Raw genomic sequence first — 24,191 nt, 5'->3', positions numbered from 1 at the left:
AAGATAAAGATGAGTATGGGATGATCCCACTCATCAACAAAAGTTGAGTAAGAAGATCTGAAAGGGAAACTAAAGCAGGACCTGACCAAATTGAAAGTAGGGCACCAAAGTAAAAACCCTGTGGTGAGGGGTAGACATGCAGCTTCCTGGGTCAGTGGGGGCTGGAGTGGGTGAGAGGGATGGGTCACTGTCTTTTGGTGGTGAGAATGGTGTTTATGTACACTCCTAGTAAAGTGTAGTCATATAAATTACTAGATAATTAATATGAGTGGGTGAAAATTAATTTTATGTCTCAAAGTTTTTAAAACACAGACTGTCTTTTTAATATATAGGATGTGTATTTGATGTACAGACTCTCTCAAAAGCCTAGACCAAGTAGATCAGAAGCAACCAATAGCACAGCTATATACAAGATACTGGGTACTGTACAGCAAACCCTAACAAAAGGACTTTTCAAAGTTAACCCAATTACCAAATAATGTGACGATAACATTAACTATCAATTGTCTTTTTGAACCCTAAGGCAGCAGGAACCTCACATCTCCACTATGGAGCCTCTACTTCCCCCAGTCCTGGAACCCTTGGATAGGGCCCTCTTTCCCATATGCCTCTCCCAATCCATATCAAATAATATTGCATCTGCCGATCACAACCTAACCAACACAACGATTGCCACCTCAACGTGCTTCACTTCAGACTGTGTCTAGAGACTTTACGTGTGAATTGACAACCCTTCAACTTTATTACTCGGGTGAGACCTTTCCTTTCATAGTATACTCTAATTCCATCTCAGGTGGTTCACTTTCTAACAAAGTCCCAAAACGTACATATATACCAGTTTCTGTGAGAGAGAGCATATGTTCACACGTATCCATAAACTAATGCAAAATATATGCCTGAAAGTAGAAGTGCACTAGAGTTTGCAGTGAGTACCCGCCTAACACTTCCTCTCCTCTAATCCAAGCTTTGGGTCCATGACTGCTCAACAATTTGTTTGGCTTTGTATGTTAACTCTCTTTTCAGTCACCAGGTTCCAGATGTCATCAGGATGCCGGCCAGTCTTCCCTGGACTGAAGACCCCACCAATGTGTCCTGGAGCTCAGCTTCCCCAGAGACACACCCTACTTTGGGTCCATGACTGCTCAACAATTTGTTTGGCTTTGTATGTTAACTCTCTTTTCAGTCACCAGGTTCCAGATGTCATCAGGATGCCAGCCAGTCTTCCCTGGACTGAAGACCCCACCAATGTGTCTTGGAGCTCCGCTTCCCAAGAGACCCACCCTACTAGGGAAAGAGAGAGGCAGCCTGGGTGTATGGACCGACCAGTCAACGCCCATGTTCAGCAGGGAAGCAATTACAGAAGCCAGACCTTCTACCTTCTGCAACCCACAATGACCCTGGGTCCATGCTCCCAGAGGGATAGAGAATGGGAAAGCTATCAGGGGAGGGGGTGGGAAATGGAGATTGGGTGGTGGGAATTGTGTGGAGTTGTACCCCTCCTACCTTATGTTTTTATTCATTAATCCTTTCTTAAATTAAAAATTTAAAAAAAAAGAGAGTTGAATGGTGCTCTGGTTCTCTCTCTCTCTGTCTTTCTGTCTCTCTCATACATAATCTTTAAAAAAATATTTGCTAAAGAAAAATACGGTATGGAAAAATAAATTTAAAAAAAGTACAGGGTAGGTAGAGGAACAGCCTTTATGAAGTAATTTGGCAAATCATTAAAGTATTCAATTTTAGCAATAGTACTTGCCTCTTAAAAGAGGAGTTTGTTAGTTGACTTAGATGAACTTGTAAGTGATAGCTGCTTTGGAATATATTTAATGGGGGAGAATGGAGATAGGAAAAAAGGAGAGGTGTTGGAGCAACATTAAGGAGGAACCGCCTGGATTTGTAATCAGATAAACCAACACAGATTACAAAAATTTTGCTATTAACTCACAAGGTGGCTAGATAGAAAAAACAAAGAGATGGAATAAGTAAAACAATAGTAAACTCTTGAAATGTAATTTTACTTTTGCAATAATGTGGGGAGAAGAATAGCAAAAGGTTTATAGATGTTTCACAGGTAATTGGTGACGAAGTGATCTATACATAAAATTAATCCTCATTTTATAATTGATAATCTCTTCAGAGTACCTTTCAAAGGAATTAATTTTTGGGGAAAATATCTTCATTTTAAAATGTAAAGATTTAAGGCTGAGGAGATCACCTAATGTTTTTGCAAAAAGACTTTCATGTCTAAGGCTCTGAGGTCCCAAGTTCAATCCCCAGCACCACCATAAGCCAAACCTGAGCACTGTTCTGTTTAAAAATAAAATAAAATAAAATAAAATAAAAGCAAAGACTCATGTAAATAAAAAGTCCTTTTTCTTTTTCTTTTTTTTTTTTTTTTGACAGTTGACCTCCTTGTTACCATTTCCATCAGGAGTCGGAGAGTATCAATACCTCTCTCCACAATGAGGTCAGAAAGGACTGCCCACTCTCAGGCAGAAGTTGAAAAACAAGATCATAAATGAAAACACAAGTAGAACCTGAAATGTAATTGGCATATCGCACCAAAGTAAAAGACTCTGGGATGTGTAGGTGGGGAGAATACAGGTCCATGAAGGATGATAAAATGACATAGTGGGGGTTGTATTGTTAAATGGGAAACTGGGGAATGTTATCCATGTACAAACTATTGTATTTACTGTTGAATGTAAAACATTAATTCCCCAATAAATAAATAAATTAAATTAAATTAAATTTAAAAAAAGGACTGCCTAGTAACATTTCTCCCTTACACTCAAATTTATTACCCTGTGAATCTAAGTCTACAGGGAACTTGCAACAGTTTTGTCATTTAAATAGCCATTGGAATTCTACATTGAAAGAATTCATACTTAAACAGCTAAAACATGAATGCAATAAATTTTCAAGTAAAACTTTTCAATTACCTCAAGGATTGATACTCACTCTAAGACCTTGGTATCCTTTTGGTCCTTGTAACCCCTACTTAGTGGGAAAAGAGTATCAGTCAATGTAAGTTGCAACCAGTTAATTTGTAAAATTACAATAAGGGTTTTAAAAAAAAAATCATTTCTTGCCTGTTCTCCTGGAGATCCCGGCTCTCCAATTTCCCCTTTATCACCTTTTTTTCCTGTATCACCCTGTTCTCCAGGTTCTCCCTTTAAAATGTAATGAAATATGAATATGAAATATGAATATTAGGGGACAGTGAGATATCCCACTTTATAAACTGCTTGCCTTACCATGAGTGCTACTTAGGTTCAAGTACCCAGCACAGTATAGGAGTACTGTGACACCAGGTAGGTCTTTGGTGCTATGGTGTCTCTATCTCTCTATAAAAGTCAGCTTAAAAACTTCAGAAACATGTGCAAAACTTCAGAGATGAAAAAATTAGCTAAATTTTAATATTAAAGTCAAATAAAGCTCTAAGATTCAGCTCATTTGTCTCTTCAAGACCCATAATACCTATATTTACAAATACTGAGGAAAAAATTGGGGACTGCTTTATTTACATTTCCCTGGGTCTATGGTTTCATTCATGATAAAACAGACATCTAAAAGTGAAATATTGTCAGGTCAGCTTACTACCTTCAGGAACTACAACAATTAGATAATTAGATAGCCTGAGTTATCTGCTATCTTCTAAATTGCAGGCTATGAGAATTTATTCCTTTATCAACTGACTATGAGGGTGAAGAAGTTGAGATTTTACAAAGTTTGAGATTTTACAAAGTTGAGATTTTACAAAGCATGTTTGTAGTTAGGAAAGTAAATGCATAAAAACTCACTTAATGAAAACTTTTCCTTTGTTATAAGAACAAGGGTCAGATCACTTCCAAAGATCACTTCCAAAGTTAAGTATGAACTGTTGAGATTCTAAGGCAAGAATGTCTCTAAAATACTAAAATACTTACCTTCTGTCCTGGAAGGCCATGGCCCATCATGCCCTTTATCCCTGGAAAGCCTTGAAGTCCTTGTTCCCCCTTCACATGGTAAGAAAGATGATCTGTTAACTTCCCAAGATAACTCAGAATGTCCTTTGGGTCAGAAACATACTTAATTTCTAAATGGCTAGATTTAGGGGGGAAATAAATGCCATATGGACTCAGCACTTTACTAATAAAAGTTTACAAAAATTTTTATACAAAAATGGGGTAGAAATGAGAGCTGATTTAAAGCATTTGCCTATTTCTGTGATGTAAATACTTCTACTAGGACCATGTCCAAACTTTAAACAGGATATCAATCTGCTATTATTTTAATTGTGGCAATAATGGTGGTTTTATTATCTTTTACATTTTATTTCTCTCTTTCTTTCTTTTTTTTTTTTGGTGAATCTATACAGTGTTTTATCTATTTTATTTAACTTTTCAGAGAACCAGCCCTCAGTTTCACTTATCTTTTTAATTGTCTTTTGATTTTCATTTCATTAATAGCTTCTCTCATTTTGACTATTTTCTTCCTCCTGCAGATTTTTGGGTCTCTTTGTTGCTACTCCTCTTGTTGTGTCAGTTGTGATGTAGCTTATTTGAGATATCTCTCTCTGTCTCTCTTTTATTAATGTGGGCCTATTGTAATATGAACTTCACTCTTAGGATTGCTTTCACCATGTCCAAAGAATCTGGTAGCTGGTCTCTTCATGTTCTTTCTTTCTTTCTTTTAAATTTCTTTATTGGGGAATTAATGTTTTACATTTGACAGTAAGTACAATAGTTTGTACATACATAAAATTTTTCATTTACATTTTCTATACTTTATAATATACATTATTTTAATAATGGAGGAAAAGAAAATACAACAGCATATCTCTCTAATTCATATAAAGGAACTGGTTATTTAATTCACCATTCACTGCTCATTCTGTCCTAATAATTTGTAGTACTATAAACCTACTTAAATTTAGCACCACCTTAATTTGAAAAAACAAAATTTTTTCACTTCAGGACTAGTCATATCTCAACATTATCTTTTGCTCTCAAAATAGCACAGATTAAAAGGGTTTTCATGATGTTGATCTCAAATAAAAATCACCACTAATGATGACACAATCATAATTTTGATGTTATAGAATCCTAGATACAATGGTTACATTATCTAGGTCACTATTAGCAATGAATCCATGGCAAAGGTTTGAAGGACTAAGAACTTGGGATTCAGCTTGCTTATTTTCAACATCTTTCTTAAAGGTATCCTGACCACATCCACTAGAACCACTAGAAAAGATAAAAACTTCAGGACTGGGAGCAGGGTGGTAGTGTACCAGGTTGAGCACACATTTCACCATATGCAAGCATCCACAGTGGCCAGAAACAGTGGTAGATTCATTGAAGGCACCAAGCCCTAGTATTAACTCTGGTGGCGAGAGAGAAAGAGAGATGGGGGGGAAGAGAGAGAGAGAGAGAAACAGAGAGAGAGGGAAACAGAGAGAGAGAGAGAAACAGAGAGAGAAACAGAGAGAGGGAAGGAATAAAAGAAGGAAGGGAGGAAAAGGGGAAAAACTTCAAACTGAGATAATAAGAATAGGTGTAAAATGTACCCAAGACACCCTATCACCCGAGGCCCTAGTCAGGGAGTGCTGGGATTCCCACACAAACATGATGGGCCTAGACCTCTAACAGATCCCTCTCTCCACCGTCGTCACTGGTCATCTCCATCAGGAACAACATAATGGACCCCTTTGTGGGCCCCTATTGGACCTTGCCCTCAATGTGAATCAACAATGGTAGGAAGAGCCCCATTCTCTGAAGGGAGGTTGGGCAATATACTCTACCACTTGAGGAAGATGGGTCCTGAAATTAGTGCTGCCTAGAATAATCCTAGCCATGACTACAGAATGTGAGCTTAGACCCTACAGGCTTCTGTGCTGAATATGGGCCCCAGATCAAATCTTTGGGGTTTGCACTTAACAACCTTTATACACTTTTCTCATATTTGGGAGCTATTCTATTCCCTGATCCAGCTTTGTAGTCCTTTCCCACACTGACACCATCTCCCCAGACAATACCTTGGGTCTACCTGCATGTTAGTTGTCAGGCTCAGGCAAAAACTAGTAAAGTCATGGGAACTTTGGAATATACCTAGAATAGACCTACTAGCTTTTTCCAAAATGGAGATCCCAAATCTTCATTTGCAATATTCTTGCCTTTAGGTTCATGATTAGTCAACAATTTGTTCTGCTTTATATCTAAATTCTTTTTCAGCCATCAAGTTGCAGATGCTTTCATGATGGCAACCTGCCTTCTCTGGTCAGAGGAACTCACCAATGTGTCCTGAAGCCCCACCTCCCCAGAGCCCTGCCCCACTAGGGAGAGAGAATAGGAAAGATTTCAAAGGAAGGGATGGGATATGTAGTTCTGATGATGGAAACTGTGTGGAATTGTACCCCTCTTATCCTATGGTTTTGTCAATATTTCCATTTTATAAATAAATAAAATAAAATAAACTTTAAAATATGTGCCTAAGAGTCACTAGTCCAGAAGGCACAATGGGCTTTAGAAAGTCACAACTGGAAGTGTCACAGAGGTTTGCTTAAAGCTCAGTGTAACTGAATAACATTACTTCTGAATCCACTTCTCACGCTCAGTATATTTCAAGCTCTTTTGAAACCAAGAAAATTTTTCCTTCCTTAATTTGCAATGAAATATCTTGGACACATAAAAATTTAAACAAAAAAGACACTCAGCTATAAACACCAAGTTAAAAAAATGAAACAGCACAGACCTAATTTCAAACCCTGAAAAATCTACTGCTAATCCCATCCCACTAAACAGAGAGGAACCGGGGGGCCCAGGTGGTGGCGCATCTGGTTGAGTGCACATGTTACAATGTGTTTAAGACCGGGTCCCCACCAGCAGGGAGAAAGCTTCACAAGTGGTGAAGCAGTGCTGCAGGTGTCTTTCTGTCTCTCTTCCTCTCTATCCCCCCTACCTATTCAAATTCTGGCTATCTCTATCCAATAAATAAATGAAGATAATAAAAAAATTTTAAAAGAGAGGAACCTCTCTCTAAAATGTATATAAATTGCATATAGCTATATTTTCACATTTTAATTACATGTGTATACATTCTAAAACAATTCATATTGCTTTTAATATTTTTAACTTAAATTATATACTTATGCATATAGTTTGTATCTTAAATTTCACCCTCATTTTAAAGATTATCTGTGCCTGGGGAAGTATTGTGAATTTGATAACTTTCTCTGAAATAAAAATTCCAGTAAATAGTTTATAATTTGCCCATTATTCTAATAATAAGCATTTAGATTGCTGCTAATACTTCCCTGTCATGAATAATACTTTAATGCGTAATCTATTATATACATATATAAAAGCAAATTTATACAGAAGTTTACAAGATAAGGCGCTGGTTGGTGGTATGCACAGTACACACATTGTCATGCACAAAGCCTCGAATTCAAGTCCTGATGGACACATGCAGGGGAAGGTTCACGGGTGGTGAACCAGTGCTGTGGGTGTCTCTCTCTTTTCTCCATCTTTCTCAACAGAAAAAGAGGGGGAAGGAGGGGGGAGGAACCTGCTGAGAGCAATGGAGTCATCATATAGGCACCAAACTCTAACAATAACATGAAATTAACTTGAAGGGACATATGCCCCCCTATGCTCATAGCTGCATTATTCACAATTGCAAAGGAGCATGACCAACCTAAATGCCCATTAATAAATAACTAGATGAAGAATCTATGGGCTATATACTCAATGAAACCATACTGTGCAATTAAAAAATGATATTGCTTCTTCTGGGACAAAATGAGTGGAGCTGGTGGTAACTATACTTTGTGAAATAAAGAAGATACTTTCATTCATATGTGAACCATATTGAAACACATGAACTTTCAAAATAAATAAATAAATAAATAACTTGGATCCACCTGCATATCAGATGTCAGGCTAAAAAAAAAAACTAATGGGGGTTCCCGGAAGATGGCAGACTGGGAAGCTGCTAGTGGCTAGAGCTCTGACCACATCTCCTGGAAACGGTAGGATTTTCTGCCTTTAGTAGGCCAGTCAATAAGGGGTCCTAGCGGTGACACCAAGGAGGTGACTATAACTTAATTTGGGTTAAGAATTAGAGTAGGAAAAAAAGGGAAAAAAATTTTTTTTTCCTTTTAGTTTTTAAGCATACCACCTTCCCCGCCCCCCGCCCCCCACTCTAACCAGTCCCTTTTCTTTACCAAATTCCTGTCCCACCAGGGAGTATCATTCATTCTAAGTCTATACCCTTCTGTAACCTCTGGCCTTTTTTCTTTCTAAGTAGCCAACCCACCCCACCTCACCCCGCATAGCTAATTAAATAATTAAAAATAAATACATTAAAAAAAAACGTTCCTTTCACTGCTCTTTTATGACTGTTCTTTTTCTTATCTTTTTCTTTTTTCTCTCTCTCTTTCTTTTTTTTTTTTCATTTTCTCATTCTTGTCATCCTTTCTTCCTTAATCCTACAGCTTCCAAAGTCACAGACCCAGCCCCCAGACCACCAAACAGTGTGCTTTTTTTGAATTCACTGATACACATTTCGGGGATTTCCTTTCACTGTTCTTTAATTACAGCTCTTTTTCTTATCTTTTCCCTTTTCTCTCTCTTGTCTCTTTATTTTTTTTTATCTTGTCATACACTTCTTCCTTCTTCTTTGCCTTTCTGAATTTGTGAATTATTTTGGGGAAGAAATCTGACTGAGACTGTACTCTCTATGTGTGTATCTCTGCTCTAGTTCCCTTTCCCCTCTTGTTACCACTAGAATATACAGTGGATAGTAGATTTGCATAACTGTCTATTCTTGCTATACTTTCTTTTCTCTTTCTTCTTCACTGGGATTTGGTTACTATTTATTCATGGACTGGAGAAATTGTTTGACTAATTGGTAGTGACTAAACTGCTTCAATACTTGCTTCAGTTGCTACTGTTATTCCTGAGGTTGGTGAATGCAATTGTCATATAAGTATTTAGTACAGTGTTACTTGTACTCAAGACACAACTACCGAGGGACAACAGAGCATAAAAAAAGAAACACATAAATCAAAAAAATGGGTAGATCAAAAACAAATAAAACTACTACTCTAATGAATGAAGACAAGAGCCCAGAAGAAACTACATATCAGCCAGAAATAACCAGAGATAAGAAAAGTATGCAAGCAATAATAAACTTATTAATCACAGAAATGAAAACAACATTGGAGGAAAGGAATGGCAGTATTAGGGAAACAACAGTTGAGACCCCCAAGGAAAATACTGATTATCTTGAGGCAATTAGAGAATTGAAAGCTGAAATAGCTGTAATGAAGAAAGAAGCTGAGGCAAGGGAAAGCAGACTAACAGAAGCAGAAAACAGAATTAGTCAGACAGAGGATGAGTTAGAGAAAATGAAGAAAGAGGTGAAAGAGCTTAAAAAGAGATTGAGAGACACTGAAAATAACAACAGAGACATATGGGATGATCTCAAAAGAAGTAACATTCGCATAATTGGCCTGCCAGAGGGAGAAAGAGAGGAAGGGGAAGCAAACATTCTAGAGGAAATAATACAAGAAAACTTCCCATACCTGAATAACAGAAAGGACATCAAGATTCAAGAGGCCCAGAGAGTACCAAACAGAATCAACCCAGACCTGAAGACACCAAGACACGTCATACTCACAATGAGAAGAAGTAAGGATATAGAAAGGATCCTAAAGGCTGAAAGAGAGAAACAAACAAAGAAAAAAAACATACAAGGGAAAACCCATAAGATTATCTGCAGATTTCTCCACTCAAACTCTAAAAGCCAGAAGGGAATGGCAAGATATCTATCGAGACCTGAATGAAAAGGGTTTCAACCAAAGATAATATATCCTGCTAGACATTCATTCAAACTGGATGGAGGGATCAAAACCTTCTTAGACAAACAACAGTTAAAGGAGGCAACCATCACCAAGCTGGCCCAGAAAGAGATTCTAAAAGAACTCTTATAAACAAGAACATCACCATAATACTTGCAATATATCAGAGGAAACAAAAAAATTTTTTTTTGAACAATGGCACTACAATACATTAAATCCATAATATCAATAAATGCCAATGGCTTAAACTCACCCATCAAAAGGCACAGGGTGGGGGGATGGATCAGAAAACATAAACCAATCATATGCTGCTTGCAAGAATCCCATCTGTCACAACAAAATAAACATAGACTTAAAGTGAAAGGATGGAAAACTATCATACAGGCTAACGGACCACAAAAAAGGGCAGGAACAGCCATTCTCATCTCAGACACCATAGATTTTAAATTAAATAAAGTAATAAAAGATAGGCAAGGACAATACATAATGAGTAGAGGAACAATCAGCCAAGAAGACTTAACAATTATAACATCTATGCACCCAATGAGGGACCATCTAAATACATTAAGCACCAACTGAGAGAATTTCAAAAATATATCAATAGTAATACAATAATAGTGGGAGACTTCAATACCCCACTCTCACACTTAGACAGATCAACAAAACAAAGAACCAATAAAGATACAAGAGAATTGAATGAAAAGATTGACAGACTAGACCTCTTGGACATTTTCAGAGTCCTTCACCCCAAAAAACAGGAATACACCTTCTTTTCAAATCCACATAACACATACTCAAGGATAGACCACATATTAGGCCACAAAGACAGCATCAATAAATTCAAGAACATTGAAATCATCCCAAGTATCTTCTGAGACCACAGTGGGATAAAACTGACATTTAACAACAGACAATTATTAAAAGTCACAGAATTTGGAAACTAAACAACATACTCCTTAAGAACCACTGGATCAGAGACTCACTCAAGCAGGAAATTCAAATGTTCCTGGAAACAAATGAAAATGAAGACACAACCTATCAAAATATTTGGGACACAGCTAAAGCAGTACTGAGAGGGAAACTTATAGCCATACAATCACATATTAAACACCAAGAAGAAGCTCAAATGAATGACCTTACTGCACACTTCAAGGACTTAGAGGAAGAGGAACTAAGGAACCCTAAAGCATCCAGAAGGACAGAAATCACTAAAGTTAAAGCAGAAATAAGCAACATCGAAAATAAAAGAACCATACAAAAGACCAATGAAGCCAAATGTTGGTTCTTTGAAAGATTAAACAAAATTGACAAACCCCGAGCCAGACTCAACAAACAAAAAAGAGAGAAGACTCAAATTCATAGAATTGTAAACGATGGAGGAGATATCACAACTGACACCACAGAAATCCAGAGAATCCTGTGAAACTTCTAATAAAGAACTATACGCCACCAAGCTAGAGAATCTGGAAGAAATGGAACAATTCCTAGAAGCATATGCCCTTCCAAAACTGAACCAAGAAGAACTACAAAATCTAAATACATCAATCACAGACAAAGAAATTGAAACCGTTATTAAGAACCTCCCCAACAACAAAAGTCCTGGACCAGATGGCTTCACAAATGAATTCTACAAAACTTTCAGGAAACATTTAGTACCCATACTTCTTAAGCTTTTCCATAAGATTGAAGAAACAGGAATACTCCCTTCCACCTTCTATGAAGCCAACATCACTCTGATACCAAAAGCTGATAGGGATAGAACAAAAAAGGAAAACTACAGACCAATATCGCTGATGAACATAGATGCCAAAATATTAAACAAGATCTTGGCCAACAGGATACAGCAACATATCAAAAAGATTGTTCATCATGACCAAGTGGGATTCATCCCAGGAATGCAAGGCTGGTTCAACATCCGTAAGTCAATCGATGTCATTCACCACATCAATAAAAGCAAAGCCAAAAACTACATGATTATCTCAATAGATGCAGAGAAAGCTTTGACAAAATCCAACACCCATTCATGCTCAAAACTCTACAAAAAATGGGAATACATGGGAACTTCCTCAAGATAGTGGAGTCTATATATAGCAAACCTACAGCCAACAGCATACTCAATGGACAGAAGTTGAAAGCATTCCCCCTCAGATCAGGGAAGAGACAGGGCTGTCCATTGTCACCGTTACTCTTCAACATAGTATTGGAAGTTCTTGCCATAGCAATCAGGCAAGAGGAAGAAATCAAAGGAATACAGATTGGAAGGCAAGAAGTCAAGCTCTCACTAATTGCAGATGATATGATAGTATACATAGAAAAACCTAAATAATCCAGCAGAAAATTACTGGAATCTATTAGGCAATATAGCAAAGTATCAGGCTACAACATCAATGTACAAAAATCAGTGGCATTTCTTTATGCAAACGCTAAATCTGAAGAAGAAGACATCCAATAATCAATCCCATTTACTGTTTCACCAAAATCAATCAAATACCTTGGAATAAAGTTGACCAAAGAAGTGAAAGACTTATATGCTGAAAACAATGAGTCGCTACTCAAGGAAATATAAACTGATACCAAGAAATGGAAAGATATCCCATGCTCATGGATTGGAAGATTAAATATCATCAAAATGGAAATTCTCCCCAGAGCCATATACAAATTTAATGCAATACCCATCAAAGTTCCACCAAGCTTCTTTAAGAGAATAGAACAAACACTACAATCATTTATCTGGAACCTGAAAACACCTAGAATTGCCAAGACCATCTTAAGGAAAAAAAAAGAAATGGAGGCATCACACTCCCAGACCTTTAACTATATTATAAAGCCATCATCATCAAAACAGGATGGTACTGGAACAAAAATAGGCACACAGACCAGTGGAACAGAATTGAAAGCCCAGAAATAAATCCCCACACCTATGGACTTCTAATCTTTGATAAGGGGGCCCAAAGGATTAAACGGATAAAGGAGGCTCTCTTCAATAAATGGTGCTGGGAAAACTGGGTTGAAACATGCAGAAGAATGAAATTGAACCAATTTATCTCACCAGAAATAAAAATCAACTCCAAATGGATCAAATACCTAGATGTCAGACCAGAAACAATCAAATACTTAGAGGAAAACATTGGTAAAACACTTTCCCACCAACACCTCAAGGACATCTATTATGAATCAAACCCAATTGCAAGGAAGACTAAAGCAGAAACAAACCAATGGTACTACATCAAATTGAAAAGCTTCTGCACATCCAAAGAAACTATGAAACAGAGAGACCCCTCACAGAATGGGAGAAGATCTTCACATGCCATACATCAGGCAAGAAACTAATCACCTAAAGAGCTCAGCAAACTTAGCACCAAAAAAGCAAATGACCCCATCCATAAATGGGCAGAGGATATGAACAAAACATTCACCTCAGAGGATATCCAAAAGGCTAACAAACATATGAAAAACTGCTCTAGGTCACCGATTGTCAGAGAAATGCATATTAAGACAATACTAAGATACCACCTCACTCCTGTAAGAATGGCATACATCAAAAAGGACAGTAGCAACAAATGCTGGAGAGGTTTTTGGGGTCAGAGGAACCCTTTTACATTGCTGGTGGGAATGTAAATTGGTACAGCCTCTGTGGACAGCGGTCTGGAAAACTCTCACAAGGCTAGACATGGACTTTCCATATGATCCAGTAATTCCTCTCCTGGGCTTATACCCCAAAGACTCCATAACACCCAACCAAAAAGAGGTGTGTACTCCTATGTTCATAGCAGCACAATTCATAATAGCTAAAACCTGGAAGCAACCCAGGTGCCCAACAACAGATGAGTGGCTGAGAAAGCTGTGGTATATATACACAATGGAATACTATGCGGCTATCAAGAACAGTGAACCCACCTTCTCTGACCCATCTTGGACAGAGCTAGAAGGAATTATGTTAAGTGAGCTAAGTCAGAAAGATAAAGATGAGTATGGGATGATCCCACTCATCAACAAAAGTTGAGTAAGAAGATCTGAAAGGGAAACTAAAAGCATGACCTGACCAAATTGTAAGTAGGGCACCAAAGTAAAAACCCTGTGGTGAGGGATAGACATGCAGCTTCCTGGGACAGTGGGTGGTGGGTGTGGGTGGGAGGGATGGGTCACAATCGTTTTGTGGTGGGAATGGTGTTTATGTACACTCCTAGCAAAATTTAGATATACAAATCACTAGTTAATTAATATGAGAGGGTGAAAATCAATTGTATGTCTCAAAGTTTTTCAAAACACATACTGAATCTTTCTAATATATAGGCTGTATATTTGATATGCGGACTCTCTCAAAAGCCTAGACCCAGTAGGACAGAAGCATCCAATAGCACAGCTATATACAAGATACTGGGTACTGTACAGCAAACCATAACAAAAGGACTTTTCAAAGTTAACCCAATTACCAAATAATGTGATGATAACATTAACTATTGATTGTCTTTTTGAACCCTAAGACAGCAGGAACCTCACATCTCCACTATAGAGCCCCTACTTTCCCCAGTCCTGGAACCCTTAAATAGGGCCCACTTTCCCGTATGCCTCTCCCAATACATATCAAATAATATTGCATCCGCCCATCACAACCTAACCAGCGCAACTATTGCTACCTCAACATGCTTCACCTCAGACTGTGTCCAGAGACTTCAGGTGTGGAATGACAACCCTTCAGCTTCATTACTAGGGTGAGACCTTTCCTTACATAGTATTCTCTAATTACATCCCAGGTGGTTCACTTTCTAACAAAGTCCCAAAACCTAGATATACATCAGTTTCTATGAGAGAGAGCATATGTTCACACGTATTCATAAACTACTGCAAAATATATACCTGAAAGCAGAAGTACACTAGAGTTTGCAGTGAGTACTTCCCTAACACTTCCTCTCCACTATTCCAAGCTTTGGGTCCATGACTGCTCAACAATTTGTTTGGCTTCGTATGTTAACTCTCTTTTCAATCACCAGGTTCCAGATTCCAGCAGGATGCTGGCCAGGCTTCCCTGGACTGAAGACCCTACCAATGTGTCCTAGAGCTCCGCTTCCCCAGAGACCCACCCTACTAGGGAAAGAGAGAGGCAGACTGGGAGTATGGACAGACCAGTCAATGCCCATGTTCAGTGGGGAAGGAATTACAGAAGCCAGACCTTCTACCTTCTGCAACCCTCAATGACCCTGGGTCCATGCTCCCAGAGGGATAGAGAATGGGAAAGCTATCAGGGGAGTTAGTGGGATATGGAGATTGGGCGGTGGGAATTGTGTGGAGTTGTACCCCTCCTACCCTATGGTTTTGTTAATTAATCCTTTCTTAAATAAAAAAAAATTAAAAAAAAAAACTAGTATAGTCATGGGCCCTTTTGAATATAACTAAAATAGGCCTACTAGCTATCTACAAAATAGAGACCCCTAAATCTTCATCTGCAATATTACAGCCTTTAGGTTCATGGTTGGTCAAAAAATTGTTGGGCTTTATATGTTAACTCTTCTTTAATATGTTAACTCTTCTTTCAACCACCAGGTTCCAGATGCTACTATGATGCCAACCAGACTTCCCAGAGCAGATGACCCCAATGTGCCCTGGAGCCCCGCTCCCCAGAGCCCCACGCCACTAGGGAAAGAGAAAGGCAGGCTGGGAGTATGGATCAACCTGTCAACACCCATGTTCAGTGGGGAAGCAATTTACAGAAGCCAGACCTTCAACCTTCAGCATCCCACAATGACCTTGAGTCCATACTCCCAGAGGGTTAAAGAATAGGAAAGCTATCAAGGGAGGGGATGGGATATGGAGTTCTGGTGATGGGATATGGAGTTCTGTTGTTGCACCCTTCTTATCCTATGGTCTTTGTCAGTGTTTACTTTTTATAAATAAAAATTATATTTAAAATGTATATATAGGGAGAGGGAGAGAGAAAGTTAAAACTTTAACTGGGTTTGGTGTATTGCACCAAAGCAAAGACTCTTACCCCAGTAAGAACAGGGACCTGGGGTGGAAGGGTGTGTGGCAACAGGGCGTGGGGGTGTGGAGAGGTGGTTAAATCCTGGTGCATGATGGTAGAAAAGGACTTAAACTGAAAGGAGATTTTTACAGTGAGATGAGAAAATTTACCCAAGTATAAATTACTGTACTATAAAATATTAACTCTCAAATCAAATGATAAAAAATTATGAATGTGTATGCTATATATATATATATATATTTCTTTATGTTAAATTGGATTTAACTATACTCAAGCCTAAACAGGGTTTCTGGTAGATGCTTTGTTGGGTTTCTGTTCTCACTACAATGTGAGACAGTTTGGCTACTACATTTATATTTTATCCTATGGTTTTGTCAGTGTTTCCTTTTTATAAATAAAAATTTAAAAAGAATAAAAAATAAATGTAGTAGCCAAACTGTCTCACATTGTAGTGAGAACTATAATGGTTATTGTTTGGGGGATAGGGAGGCATAGAACTTTGGTGATGGATGCCATGTAGAACTATACTCCTATTTTTTTATAATCTTGTAATCCATTATTAAATCATTAATAAAAATTATACAATGTTTTAAAGAAAAAATGAAATCATTTAAGAAAGATACCTTCTCAAAGGTGAACATGGAAATGACAATTGGGTATGAACAAGTTTTCTCACATTATTTCGTGGAAATGAATTCACTCAGATACCTGACTGAAAGGTGTTTTGGATGTCTAAGAAGATGCTTGAAACCACTGGTACCTGAGGTTCAGGTCAGAAGAGTTCCCAACCAAGTGTAAGGAAGATAAAAGGTCCATTTGAGGTCACTGAAAGTAAATCTATGGATTATGTTTATCCAAGTTGAAAGGAAAGAATAGTATGAAAAATCAAGTAGCTAGAACCATCCTGTTATGGCAAATTTTCACTGGGAATTATATATTTAGACAAAATAGATCTAGAAATAATTTGATAGTTTTCCAACAAATATTATTCACAATAATTATTTCATTCACAACCTTTCAAATTCCTGCAGTAGTTAATATAGAAGTGTTTATGACTAATTTGTTGCCTTTGAAAAAAATTATGTAATTCCTAACAAACTTAAAAAGTGTCAGTGCCCTGCCCTAAGGGCAAAACATTAGAGCAGTCAATTATAATGTTGGTTTTAGCTCTGTGTTCAGAAATGTATTTTGCACTATTTCATGATACAGGCATTTTATGTATAATTGTTAACACTACAGCTATTCTAGGCAGCTGTTTTTCTCTCTAACAGAGAGATAGAGAGAAAGAGAGAGAGAGATAGCATGTGTGTACTCAGGACCTCAAATAAGCATGAGTCATCACTTCTGGTTGCTTTCTTTTTTTTTTTTAATTCAGAGGAAGAGAAAAGGAGAGACCGAGAGGGAGAGACACCACAGTACCCAAGCTTCCTCTGGTACTGTAGCATGTGATGCAAGAGCTTGAACCTGGGTCACATGAATTGCAAGGTGTATATCTTACCCAGTGAGCTATCTCTAGTTCTTTTTTTCTTTTTAAATATTTATTGATTTTCCCTTTTGTTGCCCTTGTTTAATTGTTGTAGTTGTTGATGTTGTCATTGTTAGATAGGACAGAGAGAAATGGAGAGAGGAGGGGGAGACAGAGAGGGAAAGAGAAAGATAGACACCTGCAGACCTACTTTGACCTGTTTGACCACCTGTGAAGCTACTCCCCTGCAGGTGGGAAGCCAGGGGCTCGAACCGGGATCCTTAGGACAGTCCTTGTGCTTGGCACCATGTGCGCTTAATCCACTGCGTTACCGCCCGACCCCTATAGTCCTTTTTTTCTTTTAATCACCGGTTTCCTTAAGAAAAGCTTGAAGAATCTCTATAACTTCTTAACCTGCCTATGTAATCTTTTGTTTTTCTCCTTACTTGTCTTATGAAAATGATAAACAGTGATTTCAGAAGCAGTTGCCCGATATAACCTGCCTATTTGAAGGTATAATTAAATTCAACTTTTAAATCCCGTACATCTAAATTTTAGATCTGTTCTGCTTAAAATGTGATTGTTTGACTCCTGGAATAGAGATTTCTAAGGATAATGCACAACTACATGAATATCCTGATAGATTTTTAAATTATTAATATAACAGAAAACAGCAGCTTTCTCCCCAAATGTTTTCTCAGTAAGAAGAAAATTACTAGTGCCTGCAAGATAGCTCAGCTGGATACTGTGCTTGCTTTATCCTGTGCAACACACAGGTGAGAACCTGCTCCCCACTCCTTCTCTGCTACCCTTCACTCCTCCCCCTCTCCCTACTTCATCCTGTCCCAACACTGAAGGAATCTTTGGTGCTCTGTTTTGTTTGGCTTTTTTTTTTTTTTTTAAACCAGAAGACTGCTCAGCTCTGGTTTATAGTGGTGCTAGGGACTGAGTCTAGGATTCTTACTGCCTCAGGCATGAAAGTCTTTTTCCATAACTCATGCTAACTCTGAAGCCCTGATGCTGTGGTTACTTTCTGTCTCTGTCTTTTTCTTTTTTTTTTTTTTTCTTTTTTGCCTCCAGTGTTATTGCTGGGGCTTGGTGCCTGCACTACAAATCCACTGCTCCTGGAGGCTATTTTCTCCCCTTTTGTTGCCCTTGTTGTTTATCATTGTTGTTGTTAGTGCTCATTGTTGTTGGATAGGACAGAGAGAAATCAAGAGAGGATGGGAAGACAGAGAGGGAGAAAGACAGACATCTGCAGATCAGCTTGTGAAGTGACCCCCACCCCTTGCAGGTTGGGAGTCAGGGACTCGAACCGGGATCCTTATGCCAATCCTTGCACTAATTCTGGCACTTTGTGCCACGTGTGCTTAACCTGCCGCGCTACCACCCAGCCCCCTGTCTCTATTTGAAAAAGTTAATCTGAAGCCGTGAAGCTCCAGTGATGAAAAAACAAACAAAAAACAAAGAAAAACAAAGAAAAAGAAATAAAAGATTGTATAATTTATAGATGATGATCAAAAAATGTTTAATGGATGTCTGGCCTCCACTTGAGGTGTAAACAACTTTAGAAAAGGCTGTTTTATTATTAAAGTAACAACAGTGTTAACCAATCTATAAAATCATATCTTTACTTGAATCATTCGCAGAATAAACAAGGTCTATAGGTTGAATAATAGTGTGCCAGATATTTGCTTTCTGAATTTCTTTTGTTTTGTTTTTGTCGTGAATGGGGCTTCATTACTTCAGATTATGCAGAGACAAAGGGAAAAGCACCACAGCACCCAATCTTCTTTCAGTAAGGTGGGGGTGGTAGCTGGGCATGAACCTGAGTCATGTGCATAGCAAAGCAGGTACATTACTCAAGTGAGTTGGTTTGCCTGTCCAGTATTTGTGTTTTTCATTATTACTTTCTCAAAGTATTCTGAAATACTTTCAAGTATTTCAGAAAAAAACAATGTGCGTGTTAACATTAGGGAATCCGAGTGAAGATGTGGGAATTAGGATGTGAGGGCAATCAGGTTGAGACATCTGTCAACTCACTGATCACCAGGGTTGATTCAGTTGATCTGGCTGGCTAGGGGGTGTTCCTTTCTCCAGAAGCTGTGTTTCTGGGTCAAAAGAGGAGAGCCTTCCCCACTAGAAATAGACTGGTCTTGTCAAGGGTATACGAATAGCTGTACTCCCCTGCTAGAACCTCCAAACAAGCTCTCAAGATATGGGAATTAAATCATTCAACTATCTTTTTAACTTTAAGTCTGAAAACATTTCAATATGGTAGTTTACACATTATAACAGTTTACATACTAGTCATTTATAAACTTAATATTTGAATGCATAGACTCATCTATCAATACTAAAGGAGATAAATCATAGGTTTATAGGTACTTATCTAAAAATTGGAAACCTATTTAGATGAACAGAACAATACCTAAAGCAAAGCCACAATATTTTAATTTCTTCTAACCCAAAGAAAACTGCTGTTCTATGAATTTAGGTGGCTTACACTGTTGCTGAAAACCTGAGGATACACCTCCATACTAACTTCAGGTCAACCTCTTATTATTTAATTTTATTTTATATTGGGGGATTAATGGCTCACAGTGAATACTATTATTGTATCATGTATGACATTGCTCAGTTTTCTGAAAAAACTCACCCCCAGCCTAGGTCCTCCTCCACCACCATGCGCTAGCACTTGAAAGTGCCTCACTACACGCTTCCGCACCCTGCCCCCAGAGTCCTTTACTTGGATGCAATACTCAGTTCAACCTTTTAAGCCAGCTGTAGCATTATCCCACTTGGACACAGATAATTTATAAGGTTTAATATTTGTTGTCTACCACTGTCCTGTGACTTTTTTCTGTGTATGGATGATATAAATTCTAAGAAGGAAAGTGGACACCAGCACTGCACTTCCAGAACAGGAGGCCCCAACCACCACATTTCCCTTCCTGCCTCCTAAGTTTCCTCTGTCATCTCATAGGTGATTGTAAAGATAATTATTTAGAATATAGAAATTTTTATTTTGCCTCCTCAAAAGAGTAGCAAGAGGTATACTATTACAGAGGAGAAATTAGTTGTCCTGGGATGTCAGCACATACCCATTGTCTCTGACTGAAATGTCGGTGAGAGAGAAACCCAAACATGGTACCTGAAAGTGTCCCAAAGCCAGACTTATTTCAATGAAAACATTGCACCATTTTAATTCTTACCTTGATAGCCTTCTAATTTTTCTGTTGAGTTGCTTCCCATGTCATTTTCTATTTCTTGCTAGTATAAAAAGAGCTAAAACCAATAATTATAAAAGATTCAAGTCCCAATATTTCCAGCTCAGTGAGAAGCCTGAGGTTTCCCTTTAGCAAGATGTGTAGTAGTGAGCTGGCCAATTATCTCACTTGGATAGTGTGCCCACTACATAGGGGAAAGCTTTGGTCCTGAGGTATTGTTCCCTCTTTCTTTCTTCCTCTTAATCAGTCTCAGCCTCTCTCTATGAAAGTGGGATGTAAATACTGATTCAAGTTCTGTCAGAGAGAATAAAGAAGATAGTATTGTATTTAGGTGCTAATTTAGTGGGAAAACAGGTAGCAGAGACCTGCCTCAGTACTTAATTAGTATTAAACCTGGAAACAAGGAATCACTCAATATTGGAAAAAAGTATTATTTTCTTAAGTGGGTATAGCTTATTCACTTTGGTAAGAAAATGGTATTTTTCCTGGTGGTTCATGTAATATATCCTCTGCAGAGACAGAAGGTACTTTTCTAAAGATGGCCTGAAATTTGGCATTTATACTTCTCCTTGATCATAGCAATCTCCTGCTGGAGCTATCAAACATCACTTACAAGTCTGTGCAAAGGTAAGGACAGCTATATTCTTATTTTATTTCTGTAATCACCCTGGGAGCAAGTATATAAATTTTTTAAAATGAAGCTTTTGCAATTCTTCTGTGTCACTCCAGACTGTATCTGATTCCACACCAATACTTTGAGCAGTAAATCTTTTGGTGCAAAGCTGACAATTTCTGATTCTGCTTATTTTTATTTCTCAACTCTCTTGGCATAGAACTAGAAACCAACTAATTTCTCCCGTCTCTAACTGGATCATCAAGAGCTCCTGGCTTCTTGAAATCCTGGCCCTTGTAGAATAGAACTTCCCTAATTAAGTGTCCCATCTTAATATGCTAGCATTCTCTAAACAGGATTAAGATAGTCTATAGCTTTTTAGTAAAGCAACCCATTAGTTAGAACTAGAATCAATGAGTAAGTTGCATGTTATCCAACAAGCCTTTTTTTTTTTGCTTTATTAACATTTTTAATTGATTTAATGATGATCGATGAGATCATAAGATAAGAGGGATACAAGCAAACCTTTTACCCTGATCACCACCTGGTACTGGTACCTGGCCAGAAAATATGGTCCTAATGAGATTAACAGAACAACAGCATGGTTTCATTATATTGTATTGAATTCAAATGGTGATCTAACCCTATTTTGTCCTATGAAAGACAGAGATATTGTATGGATTGAATAACTAATTTCAAGTCTGGTACTAAAAAAAGAAAAACAAACAAAAAAAAAAAACCCAAACACATCCATCCAAAAAGATTTGTGTATACCTATGTTCATAGCAGCACAATTTGTAGTTGTGTCCAACAACAGATGAGTGGCTGAGCAAGTTGTGGTATATATACACAATAGAACACTACTCAGCTATTAAAAATGGTGATTTCACCATTTTCAGCCCCTTTCATATGAAGCTTGAAGAAATCATGTTAAGTGAAATAAGTCAGGAGCAAAAAGATGAATATGGGATGATCTCACAGGCAGAAGCTGAAAACAAGATTAGAAAAGAACACTAAGCAGAACTTGGACTGGAGTTGGTGTACTGCACTAAAGTAAAAGATTTGGGGGCAGCAAGGGGGAAAGTACAGGTCCTAGAACAGGATGGCAAAAGACCTAATGGGGGTTGTATTGTGTGGAAAACTGAGAAATATTATGCATGTACAAACTATTGTATTTACTGTTGAATGTAAAACATTAATCCACCAATAAAGAAACTTAAAAACCTGAATCATTTGTTCCTCTTCTCTATTCAGTAGACATTCAACAAAAGGTCTACCTTTATTATATTTTTAAATTTTTCATTAGTTATTAGTTAATGATTTATAAGATTATAAAATTATAGGGTATAGTTCCATACCTCACCCAACACCCCTCACCACAAAATCTACTTCTAGTAATTCAAGAACTCAAGGTCTAGAGAGACAGCATAGAGGTTATGTAAAATATTTTAATGTCTGAGCCTCTGAGGTCCTAAGTTAAATCTCCAGCTCCACCATAAAACAGAGCTGAGCAGTGCTCTGGTGGTCATTTCCTTCTCTTCCTCCTCCTCCTTCTATTCATCTCCTCCTCCTCCTCATTCTCCTTTTTCCTCTCTCTCTCTCAATAAAAGTAAATAAATAACACTTTTAAAAAGCTAATACTTAAAAAAAACTTTCAAATATGTAGAGCAAGAGTCTTTCAATACAGTCCCCATGGAGACTTTCACGAACCAAACCAAGATGCTATTTATGTTCAGAGTGATGGCTATACTCACTTTCCCTTTGTATTATAACAAATTATCACAAATTTAGAGACTTAAAACAACACAGACTTATCCTCTTACAGTTCTGGAATTCAGAAGACCCAAATCAGTTTCACTACGTTAAAATTAAGCCATTGATAGGACTATTTTTTCCTTGAGAAGCTGAAGGGAACACCTGCTTATCTTTGCAATAAATGGACACTTGTTTCCTTTATCTTGTCACCACTTTCTCTGTCTTCCTCCAATCCATCATCTCTGCTTCCACTATCACATCACCTTTTCTATAATCTATTCTTCTCTGTCTCCCTCTTATATGAACACTTGTGATTCCTTCAGGATTATCCCAGATATTCCAGCATAATTTTCCCATCTCAAAATGCGTTTCAGAATCTTATCTGCAATGTTCCTTCTGCATATATGCTAATATTCACAGATTTTTAAGATTAGAGAGTGTATACTAGGGGTGGGTTATTATTCAGCCCACCACAGTGATTTTTTTCCCCTATTCATGTCAAAAGCAAGATATGGGTTCTATTTTAATTTACTTTAATAGGCTCCATTTTGACAGAATCATGAATACATTTATGTGCAAGTTAATTTAATTTACATTTTAGTGGTGCTGAATTTATACTTGAAATGCCATAATCAGTAATTCATAATTCAAAGACAGTGATTCTGACTATTGCTATTGGAATATCTTCCAGAAGGATAATAGAAACAATTTATCCTTGGAAAGATTCGGCATGTTTAAGTCATGTAGAAGTTTGAAATATGCAGATATCTCACTCTTTGAGTAAATGGAGTATAAATTCAGGTGAGTCCACTAGCCAACTGCTGCCGGGCTAGCTTCATGGGCGGGAGAAAGACAACCAGGGACTCATGGATGAGCTGGGAACGCAGTTCAATCTTTATTGACAAGCGGGGATGCAGTTCGATCTAGCTATCTCTAATCACAATCCTGTCCTATATATATCTCCTGAGGCAAAAGTGTTAGGTCAGAAGAGGATGTACATAGGATAGGGGGTGGAGAGAAGGAAAAAGCACGGGAACCCATGAGGATTAAACCAATGAAAACAATGATTATGCAAATAGATTACATACCCAAGCAATACAAGCAAACCTGATGTGATGATCAAAAACAGAAGATTTTATAAGCAGAATTTAGAAGCATACCAACAAACTGCTATAGCAGTTTGTCCACTGTCACCATTACTCTTCAACATAGTATTGGAAGTTCTTGCCATAGCAATCAGGTAAGAGAAAGAAATCAAAGGAATATAGATTGGAAGGGAAGAAGTCAAGCTCTCACTATTTGCA

The 24,191-nt window shown here is 37.7% G+C and overlaps 1 protein-coding gene across 1 annotated transcript in view; it reads right to left on the bottom strand.

The window, feature by feature from the left end:
- Positions 1-24,191, bottom strand: part of COL28A1 (collagen type XXVIII alpha 1 chain) — a 301,074-nt gene that overhangs the window by 35,916 nt on the left and 240,967 nt on the right. The window contains 3 exon segments of the mRNA XM_060196187.1: positions 2,959-2,994; positions 3,090-3,170; positions 3,927-3,995. Of these exon segments, the coding sequence (XP_060052170.1) occupies positions 2,959-2,994; positions 3,090-3,170; positions 3,927-3,995 (186 nt within the window).

The sequence above is a fragment of the Erinaceus europaeus genome, chromosome 8, assembly GCF_950295315.1.
Source record: "Erinaceus europaeus chromosome 8, mEriEur2.1, whole genome shotgun sequence".
In the NCBI taxonomy this organism is placed as follows: Eukaryota; Metazoa; Chordata; class Mammalia; order Eulipotyphla; family Erinaceidae; genus Erinaceus; species Erinaceus europaeus.
The sequence above is the reverse complement of the archived record's forward strand: the minus strand, read 5'-3'. Positions and strand labels throughout refer to the sequence as shown.